The sequence below is a fragment of the Brienomyrus brachyistius genome, chromosome 3 (assembly GCF_023856365.1).
Source record: "Brienomyrus brachyistius isolate T26 chromosome 3, BBRACH_0.4, whole genome shotgun sequence".
In the NCBI taxonomy this organism is placed as follows: Eukaryota; Metazoa; Chordata; class Actinopteri; order Osteoglossiformes; family Mormyridae; genus Brienomyrus; species Brienomyrus brachyistius.
In genome coordinates, this window is record NC_064535.1 from 31,608,095 (window position 1) to 31,625,174 (window position 17,080).

At 45.0% G+C, this 17,080-nt stretch overlaps 1 protein-coding gene across 2 annotated transcripts in view; it reads left to right on the forward strand.

The window, feature by feature from the left end:
- Nucleotides 1-17,080, forward strand: part of camk1da (calcium/calmodulin-dependent protein kinase 1Da) — an 84,594-nt gene that overhangs the window by 41,084 nt on the left and 26,430 nt on the right. For both annotated transcript variants that reach the window (XM_049006564.1, XM_049006563.1), the window contains 2 exons: nt 1,573-1,704; nt 9,625-9,699. In XM_049006564.1, coding sequence (XP_048862521.1) covers nt 1,622-1,704; nt 9,625-9,699 — 158 coding nt within the window. In that variant the 5' untranslated portion in view covers nt 1,573-1,621. The remainder of the gene's footprint in view (nt 1-1,572; nt 1,705-9,624; nt 9,700-17,080) is intronic.

Consider the following 17,080-nt stretch of genomic DNA (forward strand, 5'->3'; position numbering starts at 1 on the left):
GGGTACAGTTAGGGCGTTGTATTTTGACAGCTGGTCCATATCTGAAAAACATTCAACTTGAAAGAAATAGGCTTTAATTTAATTTGCTAAGAGATAGGGATAGTAGTGAGTGCAACAGAGAGGAAGTGTGTGAAACCGATGTTCCACACACCCCCATCCTGTACTCTCAGATATGATGGACTCTCCCAGGGCTGTACTCCATACCACTTGATTTTATCATAACTCAAAGACACTGGATCCTGAATGAAAGAGATGGAAAATGGCACTGGCTGTAGAGGGGTTGTTTGGATTAAGTTCTCTATATCATGATATTGCTCATATCTCTCCTGTGGGTGGCGCTGTGAATGGAATGTTAATCAGTGATCTGTCATGTTGACTGATTTAACTGAACCTTCCACATTGTCGACATTTGTGCACCTTGTATGTTGCCCACACGAGTTTTGCCACTAGTTGTGCCGGCCAGGGGTAAACTTTAATTTTTTTTGAAGGGTATAATGGCAGATTTGGATCTCAAACATTGTTTCCTTTCATCTCCTATCCCCATGGGTCGTTACAGAGATAGGGCCATAAAATTGGAATGGAAACACCTTCCCCAGGAATACGGGAAATGAGTTCAGCACTGCCCCCTGGGTTTTCCAGGTTTTGCAGAATTAAAGGAGAGTTTCGTTTGTTTTACAATTTACATGCTAATGTGGAGCTAAGTGAACAACAAAGCTGAACAGGAGAGGAGGCATCAACAGCAATCCTTCTATCTGGCACTCTCTGGGGGGGGGAGTTGCTAGTTTAATCAATAAATGGAGAATATACTCTATGGCCAAACCGTAAAAGAAAGCAAAGTAAAAGAAATTCTTTATCTGTTCCTTGTCTTTCGTATTAACCTGGATTTTCAAAGACCACTGCTAATGCAATGGAAAAAGAATCAGCCACAATATAAATGAGGCCTTTATTTGTCCAGTTGACTGAAGTGTTGGCCAGTTTGAATTGATATACTGCCCTCTCCCTTACTTTTGATTCCATTCTCCACCTTCTTTTACAAGACCAGCTTGAACAGATCAGTTCACTTTACAAGCCCAGAAATGATATCTTACTGCTCAAACACCCCGAAATTAGAACAGAGAAGTGTGGTGTATAAGCCTGATAATGATTATGTTAGTGAAGACATTAGCGATCCTACAAGATGGAAACACAAATAACAGATAGCCCTTTAGTTATAACTGTGGCCTTTTACCAGTAATTACACCATGGTAATCAGTAACGGACATGCTTAGAACCTGAAGACCAACACAGCAAACAGAACATTCTTGAATTATACCATCTATAAATGACTCAACATTGACTTAACGGTACCTGATACTCACAAAGGTAAATCTGCACAAAACTGAACGAGATCAAAACAAATTTCATCGTCTTTCTATTATAATATTTTCACTCTCTGTGATTCTCTTGAAATATATAGGGTTATAAGTGCTCTGCGTGCTCTGCAGATTTGCCCTTCCCACCTCTTCCCCCCTCCCCCTTCACATCCCCCCACCCCATGCTGTGACCTTGACCCTCGTACTCCCTCTGTTTCAGCGGGGCCTTCTCCGAGGTCGTCCTGGCTCAGGAAAAGACCACAGGGAAGATGTTTGCTGTTAAGTGTATCCCCAAGAAGGCGCTGAAGGGCAAGGAGAGCAGCATAGAGAATGAAATCGCTGTGCTCCGCAAGTAAGTACCGGCCCCCTCCCCACCCCCAACCATGCCCACCGTGGCTTTCCATAGGAACTACCATGGTCGCGGACATAGGACCACACATACATCTGTGGGGACCCACCATGAAGACACAGAACACACTTGCCTGACTCTTACTGATATGTCAGGACAAATAGCATCTATCGTCTAATATCTACCTATAATGTGTATGTAAAACATATACCAGTATTCGTCCATCCATTTTTCTGTAACTGCATTTCATATTCAGAGTCGTGGTGGGTCCAGAGCCTATACTGGAGGCTACGGGCACAAACCAGGGTGGAACACCAGCCCATCGCAGGGCACACTCACACACCATTCACACACACATGCACACCAATGGGCAATTTGATGACTCCAATTAACGTTAGCATCAGGGCTTTGGGAGGACACCGGAGTAACCAGAGGAAATCCCATAATGACATGAGGTGAAGACACAAACTCCACACCCATGAAGCCATGGCGGGTAGAGTAGCCATAGATTTGCCATAGACTTTATTTTGTGTCGATTTTATCTTCAAGAAAATGTAAGCTATTGAAGAAATCACAGATTCACATTTTCCCCCTGTCACCTTTGCCCTTTCGGGGCCACTCACTGGCAGCTGTGTGGTTTCCTGAGACTCTCAGATTGTGCTGTTTATTACTCCTCAGCCAAGTAAGGGATGTGAAATTCCAATTCCTCCCCTTTCCCGGAGGTTGGATACTTCATCTGAACTTCAATGGGGGGGACAGACAGCACGAACCTCACACGCCTGCTCACACAAAAGATCGCAGAAGCTCTGCAGAAAAAAATGCTTCTTCCGTGGGCACTTCCGAGCCCACTGCTCTCATGCTTATGCTAACTGGTAATGGGTATCCGGCTTGAAAGCCGCGTCCGTGGAGAGACATTATAAAATTACAGCACAGTCACCAACCACCCCCACACAGCTTAGGAAACTTTGTTAGCTGTTTGGCGATTCTGATATGAAGACTAAAGAGACTGAATTAAATAAAAAGAGTGGTGAGAGGGGATGATCTGTCAGTTCATTATAAACCGATGCAAACGGATGCACCTCTCAGTCTGAGGCTAAAGTTGAAACAGGCAGAGTCATCATCTAGAACAGAGTTTTTGTAGTTTGATCCATTCATCCATCCATTCATTCATCTATTCATCCATCTTTCTGTCATTTGTCATCACAAGAATCACACAGCTCCAGGCAGGAGATACCTTAGGCATGATACTTGTCTATCTTAGGACACGCAAACACACACACACACACATGCACAAGTTGGTCTGCCTATCTAAATGGGGACTGTCCATTCATTTCTGTGGGAAAAACACTAATCTTAATCACAACACCCTTAACCCCTACCCAGCCCTAACCTTAACCATAAGCAACCAACCAAAATACAAGACTTTTGGCACTTTTACTTTTTTGATTGCATTCACAGATTTTTATCAAATTGAGGTTATCCAAATGGGGACCTGAAGAAGTGTCCTCAAAAGAAAGGAAATTTCAGGTTTTACCGCACATTTTGGTCCCCAAATGGGATCTATGCAAACCCACGCACACACACACACACACACACATGTTGGCGTACCTATCTTTATGGGAACGGTCCCTTCATTTCTATGGGGAAAAAAACCCTAATCTAGTTATGAAAACCTTAATCCCTACCTAGCCCTAACCTTAACCATAAGTAACCAAACAAAATGCAAGACTGTCAGGTTTTACCCTGACGATAAGTACAACCACCCTCCACACAAACACACAGACTATGGGCAATTTAAGGATGACAGTTTGCCTACTACATTTTTTTCCATTGTGAGAATAAACCGGAGTACCTAGAGGAATCTCACGTAACATGTAGGGAACGTGTCCTCTGCTGCTTCTTGTACTGTGAACTGAAAAGCATTTTTACTTGTCATGGTGAAGGCATAGACAGGGCTTTTTGCTTTCAGGAGTTTAGCTCCCAGACAGGAAGGGCTTACCTGTCATCGGATGAGGCCACCATAGCCTACCCCCCTCCCTGTATGGCCTTTGGCTCAGGAGTTGATTCCACTGAGCTTCTCATGGCAGCTCCCCGAATGCAGGCAACATGCCACACAGTCTGAACAGAGAACCCGTATTTACTGTGGTCACATGCATCGTCACGTTAATGCAAGACATCTAATGTTTTAATAAGTTGCTCTTAATGACTTGTTTCATTGTGCAAATACATTGGGATGAATAACTACCAAATGTCATGGGACATGCACAGTTATGAATGAAACATCTTTATTCTATGAATTAACACCATGATGACGTGCCTGTTAATTACAACTTGAATTCATCATGCACGGTTTGCATACGTTTATGTTAAAAAGCTGGTGTTTTTTTCTATTGCATGAGAGACTTGATTAATGTTATAAAGCTGGTGGTCTTTTGTTTTACATCATGGAGGACGTGACTAATGTTAAGAAGATGTTGGGTCTCTGTTATACTCCATGGAAGATTTGATTGATGTTAGAAAGCTGAAGATGTTATGTTGCACATTGTGCTGGACTTGACTTATGCTCTTGTTAGGTATTGAGGATTAGCGGTAGTTTAATTAATTTCAGAGATGTTCTGCCAAGTTGACTGCTGTTCCCTGCAAATCAACATGTTGACATATTTTGATGTCACATCCATTAACTTGCAGTTAGGTGGGGCCCCAATTACTAGAAGGGTGTTATGGTGGATTTCACAGACTTAGGAACATTGTCCCCTCGCTTTCATATTTGCAATGATTAAGGCAGGACACTTACGCTGAAGCACATTACAGAACCGACCCACAGTGAACTTGTGATGGATGTGACAGGTATGAGAGAATACGTGTTTGGAGTCCAAGTGAGTATCAGATAGCTCAGTTTCTACAGAGATGCTCTCATCCATGTGTGAGACACATCTCAGGCTGCACCTGTAATAAGTTAGCTTTAGTCAGCCTGGGTGTTATGGCACTTCAGGCAGAATGTTAAAACACTCACCCATTTACGCTTTTCGTTATGCATGGGTAGAGTATAGCGATGCTGGAAGTGGACTGGAGAGCACTAACCTGGAGAAAGACCCCACTTTGAAGAGGCCTCCTCTGACTGCCTGTCTCCCATCATTCTGCTCGTTTCCATCTCTGAGATTTGCTGAAACATGGCAGAATATTAATGGATCAGTACACTCCTTGATTGTGGTTGTGGCATCCAGTTTCTTTCGCACACATTTTCTTACTGACTGTATTATACTGGGGGGCAGTGTGTGGTCAGTGTGCCTGTGATCGGCAGGCCGCTGGTTCAAGCCTTTCTGCAGCACATCTGCGGGTCCTTGAGCAAGGCTCCTTCATGTATAGGAAATGTAGACTCACTTTTGGGAGCTTTTTTGCCTGGTGCCTCTAGAGTCTAATGGCCTAGTAGCTATAACTGAAGATATAATAGCCAAGTGTTAAATCCTGTTTGTTTCATTACTCATCAATCTACCACTGCCTAAGGACTCACCCTGTACAATGATTTACTTACATATATGGGCAAATTTTTGAGTTGTACAGTGATTGGTCCTCGACTACGGAATCACTATTTAACTTTGCCCGGATTGGCTGACCCAATACACTAGAGTAAGCTCTGTGTTCTATAGTAAACATGAATTTTATATTTCTTGGGTCTTTCCAGCATAAAGGGTTTTGTTGAATTTTTCAGGCAGTGTTATATTATATTATATATTCATAGCAAATGTAAGCTGTCTGTCACATCTGTGTTTTAATAGTGCATCTCTGAACTCATTATGTTACGTGCCTGACTTTCACAGTCAGTGGAATTTGTGACTTTGAAATGGCATTGAAGTGTTTAATTACAGTTCCTTCCCTTTTTCTTTTGTGCTGTATTCATATTTATGAAGGAAGACCTGGCTACTGGAGTGAGAATATTCTGGAGGAGTTCACACTCTGGGAGTCAAAAGCTTTATGATGACAAAAACATTACAGTTTTGTGTGAGTCCTAGTAACCTGTAAGAAAAATTGTTATCACATAAAACCCTGCAGACATATAAAAATTACATAATGCAAAGCTGGTATTCATTGGATACAACCTACTGTGTTCATGCTTTGGGCAGCCAAGCCCTGTCTTCAGCAAGCTCCCTGGAACATTTATATGGGATCGTGGACTGTTGGTCTTGTGATTCCTAGCAGCAGAGTGACTGACAGTCCTTTATTGCTTGTCCAATGACACAATAAGTGTTAACTTCAACTGGGAGCAGGACCCTTCCTGTTGATAGACAGTTTGTCAGAGCTAACTCATCCCTTGCTAACACAAGCCTTTCTCAGCGGCTTACAGACTGCAGTAGCAAAGGTGTTTTCCTCTAGTGATTCATATGAACCTCAATCAATGGATGATACACGTCACTTCCTTACGTCTGGTTAAACAGATAAACACACCACAGTGGTGCTCTGTTTTTGTCTGTTTGTGAGGGCAACGCTAGCCAAAGCCACCCAGAAAGTCTTTAGCATTAGCCTCTTTGGTGTGTTTGCGGTTATTACGCAGAGTGCTGAGAAACAGCTGTCGGGGCAAAGAATAGGTGGGGGGGGGGGGGGGGGGGGGGCACTAGAAACCGATCCATGGACAGGCCACAGCAGCAGCATTAGCACATAGCATTTAAGCAGAACATGTGTGTGGTGCTTGGAACGCCAGCCTCCAACAGCAAGGCTTGGCTCAGTTGCACCAACATTATTGGTCGAAACACGGTTAATCCTGGAATACCCCCAATAATCAGGAACTGGGCACAGCCTCGGCACTGAGAGCTCCATTGTTCATAGTAGTAAGGATAAAATATTAAGATGTTTAACAGAGGATTAAAGAATGACTATTGTTGTGATCTCCTGCCTCCTCTTGCTTGTTTTGTCTGTGTCTTGCACCCCTGTGTACCTCCTCCTCTTCTCTCCACTATCATTACCAGAGTGTAAATGTGAAGTCGTGCCTCAGCCCCTGCAGATCCAACCCCTCCCTCCCCCACCAGCCATGGTGGGTGGCTGCCCACACTGCATTTCTCATGGCAATGGCAGGCGTTGGCGGCTCCCTCCTAATCCTATTGCAGCACTGCCTTCCCTCTTTTGAAAATACAGCACCCGCTAATGGCCCTCACTAAAAGACAATCTTAGAGACCTCAGTAACAACACCTTGTGCCCATACTGAGGTGGGCCTACATGGCTAGTGGCGTAGTATTCATTAACAGCCCTCACAAATACCATCCTAATTATGGCAGCTTTTGCATTACCTTTAAGTAATTCTGGCATTCTGCCGATGTTCCCATAACTCTCGTTAAATGGTACAGATGCTCCCATATTCCTCACCTAATCATCTCACATCCAGATGCTAATATGTTCCCCATCAGGATGCCCCCATAGTTCCTGCTAAAGCTTCTCTCATCTAGATGCTAATATGTCCCCCATAAATATGCTCCCACAATCCTCAATACAACATCCCTCACCTAGATGCTAACACATCCCTCATCCAGAGGCTAACATGGTCATCATCCATTCTCCCAAAATCCTCATTCCAATATTCCTCATTCAGATGCTAACACATCCCTCATCCAGATGCTAAAACCGTCATCATCTAGATTGTCCCAAAATTCTCACTACAATGTTCTTCATCCACATGCATACCTCTCGTCCAGATGCAAACATAACCCTTATCCAATTATCCCACAATCCTCGATACAACATCCCTCATCCATCCATCCACTTGCTAACTAATACACCCTTCATCCAGATGCTAATATACCTCATGCCAGAACATCCCTACTGCAGGTGGTACCACATCATTGCTATGACTGTTGCCCAGATGCTACCACAGACCAGGCTAACACACCACTCGTCTGCCTGTCAACATGACCCTCATCAAGGATAGCACAGCTCTCACTAACATGATCCTTATCCAAATGCTGACACAACTTTGGCTAGCATGTCCTTTGTCTAAATGCTTACACGCCTCTCATCCAGATGGTAACAGATCCCACACTAATGCATATCTTAGCCAGATACTAACACAGCATCACAGCTAGCTGTGGCCATCCCATGTTCTTGGTTCAAATGTCATAATTGCACCTAATTCTCCACTAGTTAGAGCCAAGGTAGAACATGAACATTAATGTTTAGGTCACATCCTGAAGCAAACAGAATTTATAGTTTAGAAAGTAGCCCTGGCCTAGTACTGATATGGTTCTATGAAAGCTTTGTCTCACTCTGACCAGGTAGTCACTGGCTGATGCCACATAAGGAGGCCTGTTCACCATCAACACCCAGCTAAAGGTCATCACAGCCACGTCACACTGTAATAGCTTAACTTTACCACAACTGCTCCCAATGCATGATGCTTTTAGAGCCAACTTGTCGGTCGACAGCCTAGTATCACGTGACATGTCTCCATCCAGGCCTCCTGCCACCTGTTTTCTTGCTATTGTCCCCTGTCACCATGGTTCCCAGGACTGTCATCATGACCCTCTGGGCTCATCAGCGTTGTGGCATCGATTAGCATCAGCCCTGTAAACACATCCTCATGTGTACACACACGTATTTGCCATGAGCCGGTTGCCGGGGTAATTTACCACAGAGGCGTGGGCTTCGGCAGCTGCGGGGGAGGGAAGAGAGGTAGGACAGAGGAGCTACAGTCTGTGTCCTGCACCCTGGAGAATCTGGTGCCTTAACCAGCGTGAGGGATATGTGTCATTGCTAACCGTGACCAAAGGTGTCGGATGAGAGGACACCCATATAAAGGTGTGGCAAACAACTAGGAGGACTGTGACAGATCCTTAAAGACATGCATGTAAGCTCACATGCGCAGATATGGTTACAGGGACTGGGAAGCGGGCGTACAGCAACGTGTTCAAGCTGCGTGCCGACCCGCTGACATGGAAGCTACGGCTATGGTTACCACGGGAACATCTATAACCTCCTGAAAGCCACATAAGGAGTATGAACAATGCAGGCTTATATGGGAATCTGTGCTGTTAAAATATTCAGGTGTTAATAATGGCCGTCTTAGTCAGCCTGGGTCCATTCTGCCACATACATATTAAAGCAGCCCTTTATAAATGCATCAGCGCTGCGCTGAATTTCCTGCCCCTTTTTGCTCCATATTACATTGTCATTAATTCCGGCACAAAAAAAAACTCAATGTATTATTAGTTCTGCCCTGTCCTCCTTCATCAGCTATTACTGCATGGCTTTCTACCATGATTTTAATGATGAAAACTTAATGATTTTGCTGGTGGGTGGAGAGGGTGGGATCGGCTGAACTGGACTAGCTGAGAATATGGAGTTCTGGGCTTTTCATCTTAAGAGGGAATATGCTGCCAGTGGAAACCACTAAATTATCCTCTGTTTTATTCTTTGTGAGATAAGAGTAATGGATCACTCTAGGATTGGCTGAACTGGTCTGACTGATAATATAGAGATCTTAATGAGTGGCTCCAGTGGGCCAGATTCTCTGCAGTAGCATCTATTCTCCTATTGGTGTATTTTCTTCAAGGAATTAAGGCCACTATTGGTCTGCTTTCTCAGAGAAAATCCTGAAATCTCCTACTGATTTTTTCTTTCCACATATATGATTAAGACTTGTTCTTTGTCATGCTGAAGGAAGAAATTGTGTTTTAAATGAAACTTTCTTGAATTTCAGCCTGTGTATGTGTATGTTTGTGAGATGTACCTATTTACTGTATGATTTATATACTCATAAATATCACAGCATAGCATTGTGCTCGGGGAACTGGACTTATATTCCCGTAGTGGGAGCTGATGTACCGTACAGCAGGGGTTTGTTTATTTCAGTTAATGTCCAATTAAAAAAGAATGTCTTCTGAGTAATTGAGTAAAATAATGTTAATATGTAGAGTCGCTGATCTGATTTTTTTCTTCCAGAATAAAGCATGAGAACATTGTGGCCCTGGAGGACATTTATGAAAGCTCCAACCACCTCTACCTGATCATGCAGCTGTGAGTAAGCCGCCCCCCCACACCCCCCCACGGTTTAACCATGGACACCCAGATATGGTCACCACCGCAGCTCCCATGAGACGCACACCAGCGTACATGCACGTGTTTAGTGCAAAAATGAGCCCCTTACCACTAGAGGGCACCATCTTTAAGACATCATCATAAGCCAGCCTTAAATAATGGTTCCGCAGCTGTTTACTTTACCGCCTGTCACGTGGACAGACATGGAGTTGCAATTAAGCTGGTTGCTTTTCACCTCGGCTTCACAGAGCTGCTTCCTGGGTGATTCAGACGCACCTGCGGCAGGTGCTGGCCAGCCAAATCCCGCCATCTGCCGCCTCGTGAGTCGTTGGTTAGCAACGTGCTGTCCGCCAGCACTACGCATCGGTGCTACGTCCCTGGGAAAAATAATACCCCAGATTGTTTTACGCAGATGATTTCCGTGTATCTGTCACGCCTGAGGGGAGCAGGAGGAAACCCGGCTGGCAGCCGGACAGGCCCAGTTTGGAGATGCTGAGATCTTTCCTGACATTCACTGCATACAGTGAAAAGATTCTGCTTCTTGCAGATCAGTGAGGGTAGCTTGGATTAGTTTCACCCAGAATTTACATTTGTATAACCAGAAGATGGGATGCTCAGGGATGCAGGAGAGCTCCTCAGAACATCTTTACAACGCTGCTCTATTGCCAACCATCATTGTCTCTTGGATTGAGCCCAAACTCCTGCATGTGGCAAAATGCAAACTGAAAGTCTCACATTTTTAAAAAGTCCTCCCTTCATCTCCTCTGTGCCTCTTGTCACCAACTGATATCCCCCTAATGCCCCTGGGTCCCTCCTTGCAGACCTGAAGACCTCACCCATCTTATCCCCGATAAACCAACTTTACACTACTTTGCCATCTACATTAACCTGCAGACCCAGTCAGAAATCTCCCATAATCTCTCAAATAACCCTCTCCAGTCCATCACAGCCTCACAGAGCTCCACACACTCCAACTTTGCTCCTCCGGGGCGAACCCAGAGCAAGACCTCCCCACTCTGAGGCTGGATAACCTTCTGGAGTCATGGTGTTTCCACGGCAACGTGGAGCAGGGAGCAGGCAGCATCATCGTGGTCCTTTAAGTACGCAAATGCAGGACCTGAGAAACCCACCTGACCGCATAATCGCACACGTGCACACGTGAAAGCACATGACTATTTTCAGCAGGGAGCCCTGGCTCTGGAAAGTGGATGTGTTTCTGTAGACTGTGTGGACACAGAAAATGCAACAAAAATGCATTACTCTGCGGGGCTTATCGACAGAATCTCGGTGTGATTCAGGTGGGCAAAGAAACACCTCTTGCTAATTTTGCCTGATATGAATTCAGGTGTCGGTGTATCAGTGCAGGGTGGATGAGCGGGGGTAGGTGTGATCTGATCGGCATGCAGCCCTGCCTGTCCCTCCCACCATGTCACAGACATGCTTATAGAGCTGCCCATGCGGCTGCTAACACACCTGTCTATGGGGTTGCTTACACACCTGATCGTGAACCTGTTTACATACCTGATCTTGGGGGCGCTTACACACCTGATCGTGAACCTGTTTACATACCTGATCTTGGGGGCGCTTACACACCTGATCGTGAACCTGTTTACATACCTGATCATGGGGGCGCTTACACACCTGATCGTGAACCTGTTTACATACCTGATCATGGGGGTGCTTACACACCTGATCGTGAACCTGTTTACATACCTGATCATGGGGGCGCTTACACACCTGATCGTGAAGCTGTTTACATACCTGATCATGGGGGCGCTTACACACCTGATCGTGAACCTGTTTACATACCTGATCTTGGGGGTGCTTACACACCTGATCGTGAACCTGTTTACATACCTGATCATGGGGGTGCTTACACACCTGATCGTGAACCTGTTTACATACCTGATCATGGGGGTGCTTACACACCTGATCGTGAACCTGTTTACATACCTGATCATGGGGGTGCTTACACACCTGATCGTGAACCTGTTTACATACCTGATCATGGGGGTGCTTACACACCTGATCGTGAACCTGTTTACATACCTGATCATGGGGGTGCTTACACACCTGATCGTGAACCTGTTTACATACCTGATCATGGGGGTGCTTACACACCTGATCGTGAACCTGTTTACATACCTGATCATGGGGGTGCTTACACACCTGATCGTGAACCTGTTTACATACCTGATCATGGGGGTGCTTACACACCTGATCGTGAACCTGTTTACATACCTGATCATGGGGGTGCTTACACACCTGATCTTCTGCCCTTTGGCTATGTCTGGCTGATTCCCCATCCCCCTGTCTCTGTACATGCAGTGTGTTATGCAGCTAATGACACAATGAGTACATCGTCAAGTGTGAAGAGTCGCAGCAAGGTGCAGTGTATTGCACAACTGTATGACAGTGCAGTGCTGTTTTCTGGACGCAGATCATACTGACATGCAATATGTTATGTGGCTGTATGACAGTGTAGTGGTGTCTTCTGAACCTGGATTGCAGTGAAATGCCAGGCGTCACATTGCCGGAGCATGTGGCTTTCTGGGTCTATGCATCATTCTTCTGCATCATTCTTTTGTCTCTTTAGAATTTTAATCCGCTCACACTTGTCTTGTTATTGCTGCATAAATCGATGCAAGCTCATTCTTCATCCTCCTCATGGAGTGTAGTTTGGACCCACTCCAGGAGTGGCCCGATGTCAGCATGGCGGTGAAATGTTTATGACTCAAGCTTGGGCAGGTGGGGTGGACCGGGGGGAGTGCACCACTCTCTCCCCCAGCACCATCTGGGCTGCCCGCGCCCTGTCCATTGGTCTTCATTGTGAAAAAAACACTGGCTCTGTTATGCATAACGTCAGCGCTTTGTGTAATAACAGCGAAGGAAAGGGTGGGGCATGCCTTAGTTTGCGGTGGTTAATAGCATACACACCCCCCACAGGTCTCTTCTACACACCTCCATGCAAGCCATGAGGACAGTGGCTACGATTTTGTTAGCTAATCATGTTGTTAAACTCCTTAAAAAGGAATGGTGGAAAATTCTGGTGAGAAATTGGTGCGATAGGAGTGCTGTCAGCTGTGTGTCAGATTTCCCTTCACACCAACCTCCGTTTAAACCCCAGCAGGAACACAGAAAGTCCATCACAGAAATTAGCTGGCCGCTCCCCCCAACGCAATGCTCTTGGGTTCCACCGGGGGCAGCTGAACAACGCCACTGCCTCTGACGAGAGCCGCCCATCACACATCCTTCCTTTTTTCTCCTCTGGCCCCATTTTCTCAAGAAACTTCATTACAGTGTTAATTTAGATGATGTCTAATTGGATTTGTTACTGTGTTACTGTGGAGCCGCTGTCATGGGCTTTGGATGGTCACGCCTTCCCTGTTAATGAGCTCCATGCATGTGTCAGGGCCAGCAGGGGAATAGCAGGCTAGGGCCTCTGGGTCTGGAGTCTTGTACCATCAGACGGTGACACATCGCAATCTGACCGAAATGCGGCACAGACGTATGCTAGGTGGGATGGTCTGTAAAGTTACTCGGGTTATAATTGGATTACACTGAGGCATAACTGCAAACTGCAATAATTATGAGTGAAATATGCCTCAACATTTTTTGTTTTGTTCACAAATCTCTCACAGACAGGAAAGATAGCTGACACCAGGGATATCATTTTATTTCATATCATTATTTTGCAGTAAATAAAAATTAAAATTTTGTTTTTTCACCCATGAAATACAGTATTCCGTTGTATGTTCATCTATCCATCTTCTGTGTGGGAGTGCCGTGTGTTCAGTGGGTTCAGCCTCTTCACCTGTGTCTGGAATACTTGCCAGTTTGAATCCCAGCATTGGTAGAATAGGTACATCCCCATTGGGCTTTGGGGCAAGGCTCCTAAGCCCCCTCCGATTGCTAAAGAGATGATGATGTACTCACAAGAGCTGATTCTGCGTTCAGACTCCAGCTTTGGCATTCAACTATATATATGTATGTATGTCTCATAGGTGGGAATGGAGGAATATGTTAAAAGAAGCATTCCAACGTACTTTGGCAAATGGGCAATAATGTATCATTTCATTTTTCTTTATCCTGGTCAGGATCACTGGGTCCCATGCCAGTCAGCATAGAGGACAATGCTGGAGTGCCCCCTGGCTGGGAAGCCACCAAGATTTAATATTTATTTTTCAAATAAGGTTTTTCATCTCATAACATGCAGGGGTGATTCTTGTGTATGGGATCAGGCTGATAATTGGGGAGCCAGCTCTAATACAAAGCTGCTGACATAGAAAGGTGACAAGAAGTTTATACTGAAAAAAGCTTGGTTATGCAAGGGCCAGTGCACCTGGACACTGATAGCACAAGGATGCAGTTTCTCACGAGCTCGGAACTCGCGTACACTTGCTATAGATGTTACTTGTATGCTGGAAATGTAAATGTGCTCAGTAATGAAAAGCTAATTTTGGTCTGAAAGGCAGCAGCTGCAGTTTTATGATCCAGGGCCTGTGGCTGGGCAGCTTAGGAGACGTGTCTGTGATTTTCAATCCAGCAAGCAGAGCACCACCTTGGGGCCTGGAGTGCTAGCTAAGACCATCTATTTAAAGATAGTAAATCCCAGCGAGTGGTAAAGCTGGAGGGAAAGGGGGCGGAGCAGCAGAATGGGCACTGCGACCGACAGGTCCTTGATCCATATAGCAGCAAGGGCAGGGGGAAGAGCACCAGGCTGAGCTCTGTGACGGACAGGTCCTTGCTCCATATAGCAACAAAGGCAGGGGGCAAGGGGTGGAGCATCAGGCTGGCACTGTAACGGAATGGACTGTGGGGCTTGAGAGGAATAGGGCTGGAGGAGGGGCATAAACCAGTGCATTTGAGAGTCAGCTTTCGGGCAGCCTACTGTCAGGATAACTACCAGGGAGTATTAGAGATACTGAGATTAGTGCAGTGTGGAATGTGCAGAGCTGACCAGGGATTAGCTATGCCTCACTGCAGCAGCTTGAACTAGTTTATCACGTGGTGGTAAAGTGATGGTATTACTGGCAATTATGATGTATTTTGATGGCATTGTACAGTCGTGGCCAAAAGTTTTGAGAACGACAAATATTGGTTTTCACAAGGTTTGCTGCTTCAGTGTTTGTAGATCTTTTTCTCATATGTTTCTATATTATACTGAAGTATGATTACAAGCATTTCACAAGTGTCAAAGGCGATGATTACATTAAGTTTATGCAAAGAGTCAATATTTTGCAGTGTTGATCCTTCTTTTTCGAGACCTCTGCAATTCGCCCTGGCTGCTGTCAATCAACTTCTGGGCCAAATCCTGACTGATGGCAGCGCATTCTTGCATAATGCTTGGAGTTTTTCAGAATTTGTGGGGTTTTGTTTGTCCAGCCACCTCAGGACGATTGACCACAAGTTCTCAATGGGATTAAGGTCTGTGGAGTTTCCTGGCCATGGACCCAAAATGTTGTTTTGTTCCTTGAGCCGCTTAGTTATCACTTTTGCCTTATGGCACGGTGCTCCATCATGCTGGAAAAGGCTTTGTTCATGGTTGGGAAAAGTTGTTTTCAGAGGATGTTTTGGTACCCTTCTTTATTCCTGTCTGTTTTCTTGGGCAAAATTGTGGGTGAGAAGCAATGGATGGTCTCAGGATGCTTTCCTGTTGGCATGACACAGGACTAATGGTAGCTCTCACCTTTTCTTCTCCGTACAATGTTTCTTCTGGTTGTCCTAAACAATCGGAAAGGGGATTCATCAGAGAAAATGACTTTACCAGAGTCCTCGGCAGTCTAATCCCTGTACCCTTTGCAGAATATCAGTCTGTCCCTGATGTTTTTCTTGGAGAGAAGTGGCTTCTTTGCTGCCCTTCTTGACACCAGGCCATCCTCAAAAAGTCTTCATCTCAATGTGTGTGCAGATGCACTTGCACCTGCCTGCTGGCGTTCCTGAGCAAGCTCTGCACAAGTGGTGCACTGATCCCGCAGCTGAATCAACTTTAGGAGAAGGTCCTGGTGCTTGCTGGGCTTTGTTGGGCACACAGAGGCCTTCTTCACAAAATTGAACCTCTCTCCTTGAAGTTCTTGATGATCTGATAAATGGTTGATTTAGGTGCGATCTTACTAGCAGCAAAATCCTTGCCTGTGAAGCCCTTTTTGTGCAAAGCAACGATGACTGTATGTGTTTTCTTGCAGGTAACCATGGTTAACAGAGCAACAATGATTTCAAGCACCATCCTCCTTTTAAAGCATCCAGTTTGCTATTCTAACTCAATCAGCATGACAGAGTGATCTCCAGCCTTCTTCTTGTCAACACTCTCACCTGTGTTAACGAGAGAATCACTGAAATGATGTCACCAGGTTTTTTTTGTGGCAGGGCTGAAATGCAGTGTACTGTAAATAGATTTTTGGGATTAAGTTCATTTTTATGGCAAAGAGGGACATTGCAATTAATTGAAATTCATCTGATCACTCTTCATAACATTCTGAAGTATATGCAAATTTCCATCATAAAAACTGAGGCAGCAGACTTTGTGAAAATCAATATTTGTGTCATTCTCAAAATTTTTGGCCACGACTGTAGTTATTTATTTTGGTATCATACAGGGGTGATTCTAGGATGTCATCCCCCCATAATTAAATTTGTAGAGAGGAGGGGGAATCCCCACGATAAAGTTTGCCGAGCCGGGGGTACGAAATGTATATGAAAATCCAGGACAAATCAGCAAATAGTTTTAGAAATACTATTGTTAGGTGCTGAAGCCCCACGAAATAGGGTCTATAACCACGTATAGTATCGTAATGGTATTCTGGTGTTATTGTGGAGATATTATGATGTTGGCATCGTATCTTTGTAATACCTTTATGATAGTATCATGTGGTATCACCGTGGTATCCAGTTAGTATTGTGATAGTATTGCGGTATTTTGTTATTATAGTGATGAGGTGACAGGAGACTCAGTAATTACTCAAATATAGCACATAAGATCAGAAGTAGAGTGAACTCTTGAAGACAAGATCTGTCAGGTCCTGGAAAGGGGAAGGTTTCAGTTTTCTGTATTTCCCACATGCGATTAAATAATCACATTTGCTGGAACATTCATTGCACTAGTGCATGTTGTGCCTTCCACTGCGTCAGTGGGCTGCCGCAGTCTCTACCATGGCCAGGAGCCTGTTACATCCTCCCTGCCATTTGTCCCTCACTGGCCTGGACCGAACACAGACGGCCTATGATTTCTGGTGGGGGTGGGAAGGTCGCTTCTCTCCCAGAATGCATCTCCAGTGACGTCAGCGCTTTCTGTAGCAGACATGCGTGGGAAAACACATCTGCAGTGTTACGTGAAGGGCATCTGTTTGGCTATTCTAAAAAG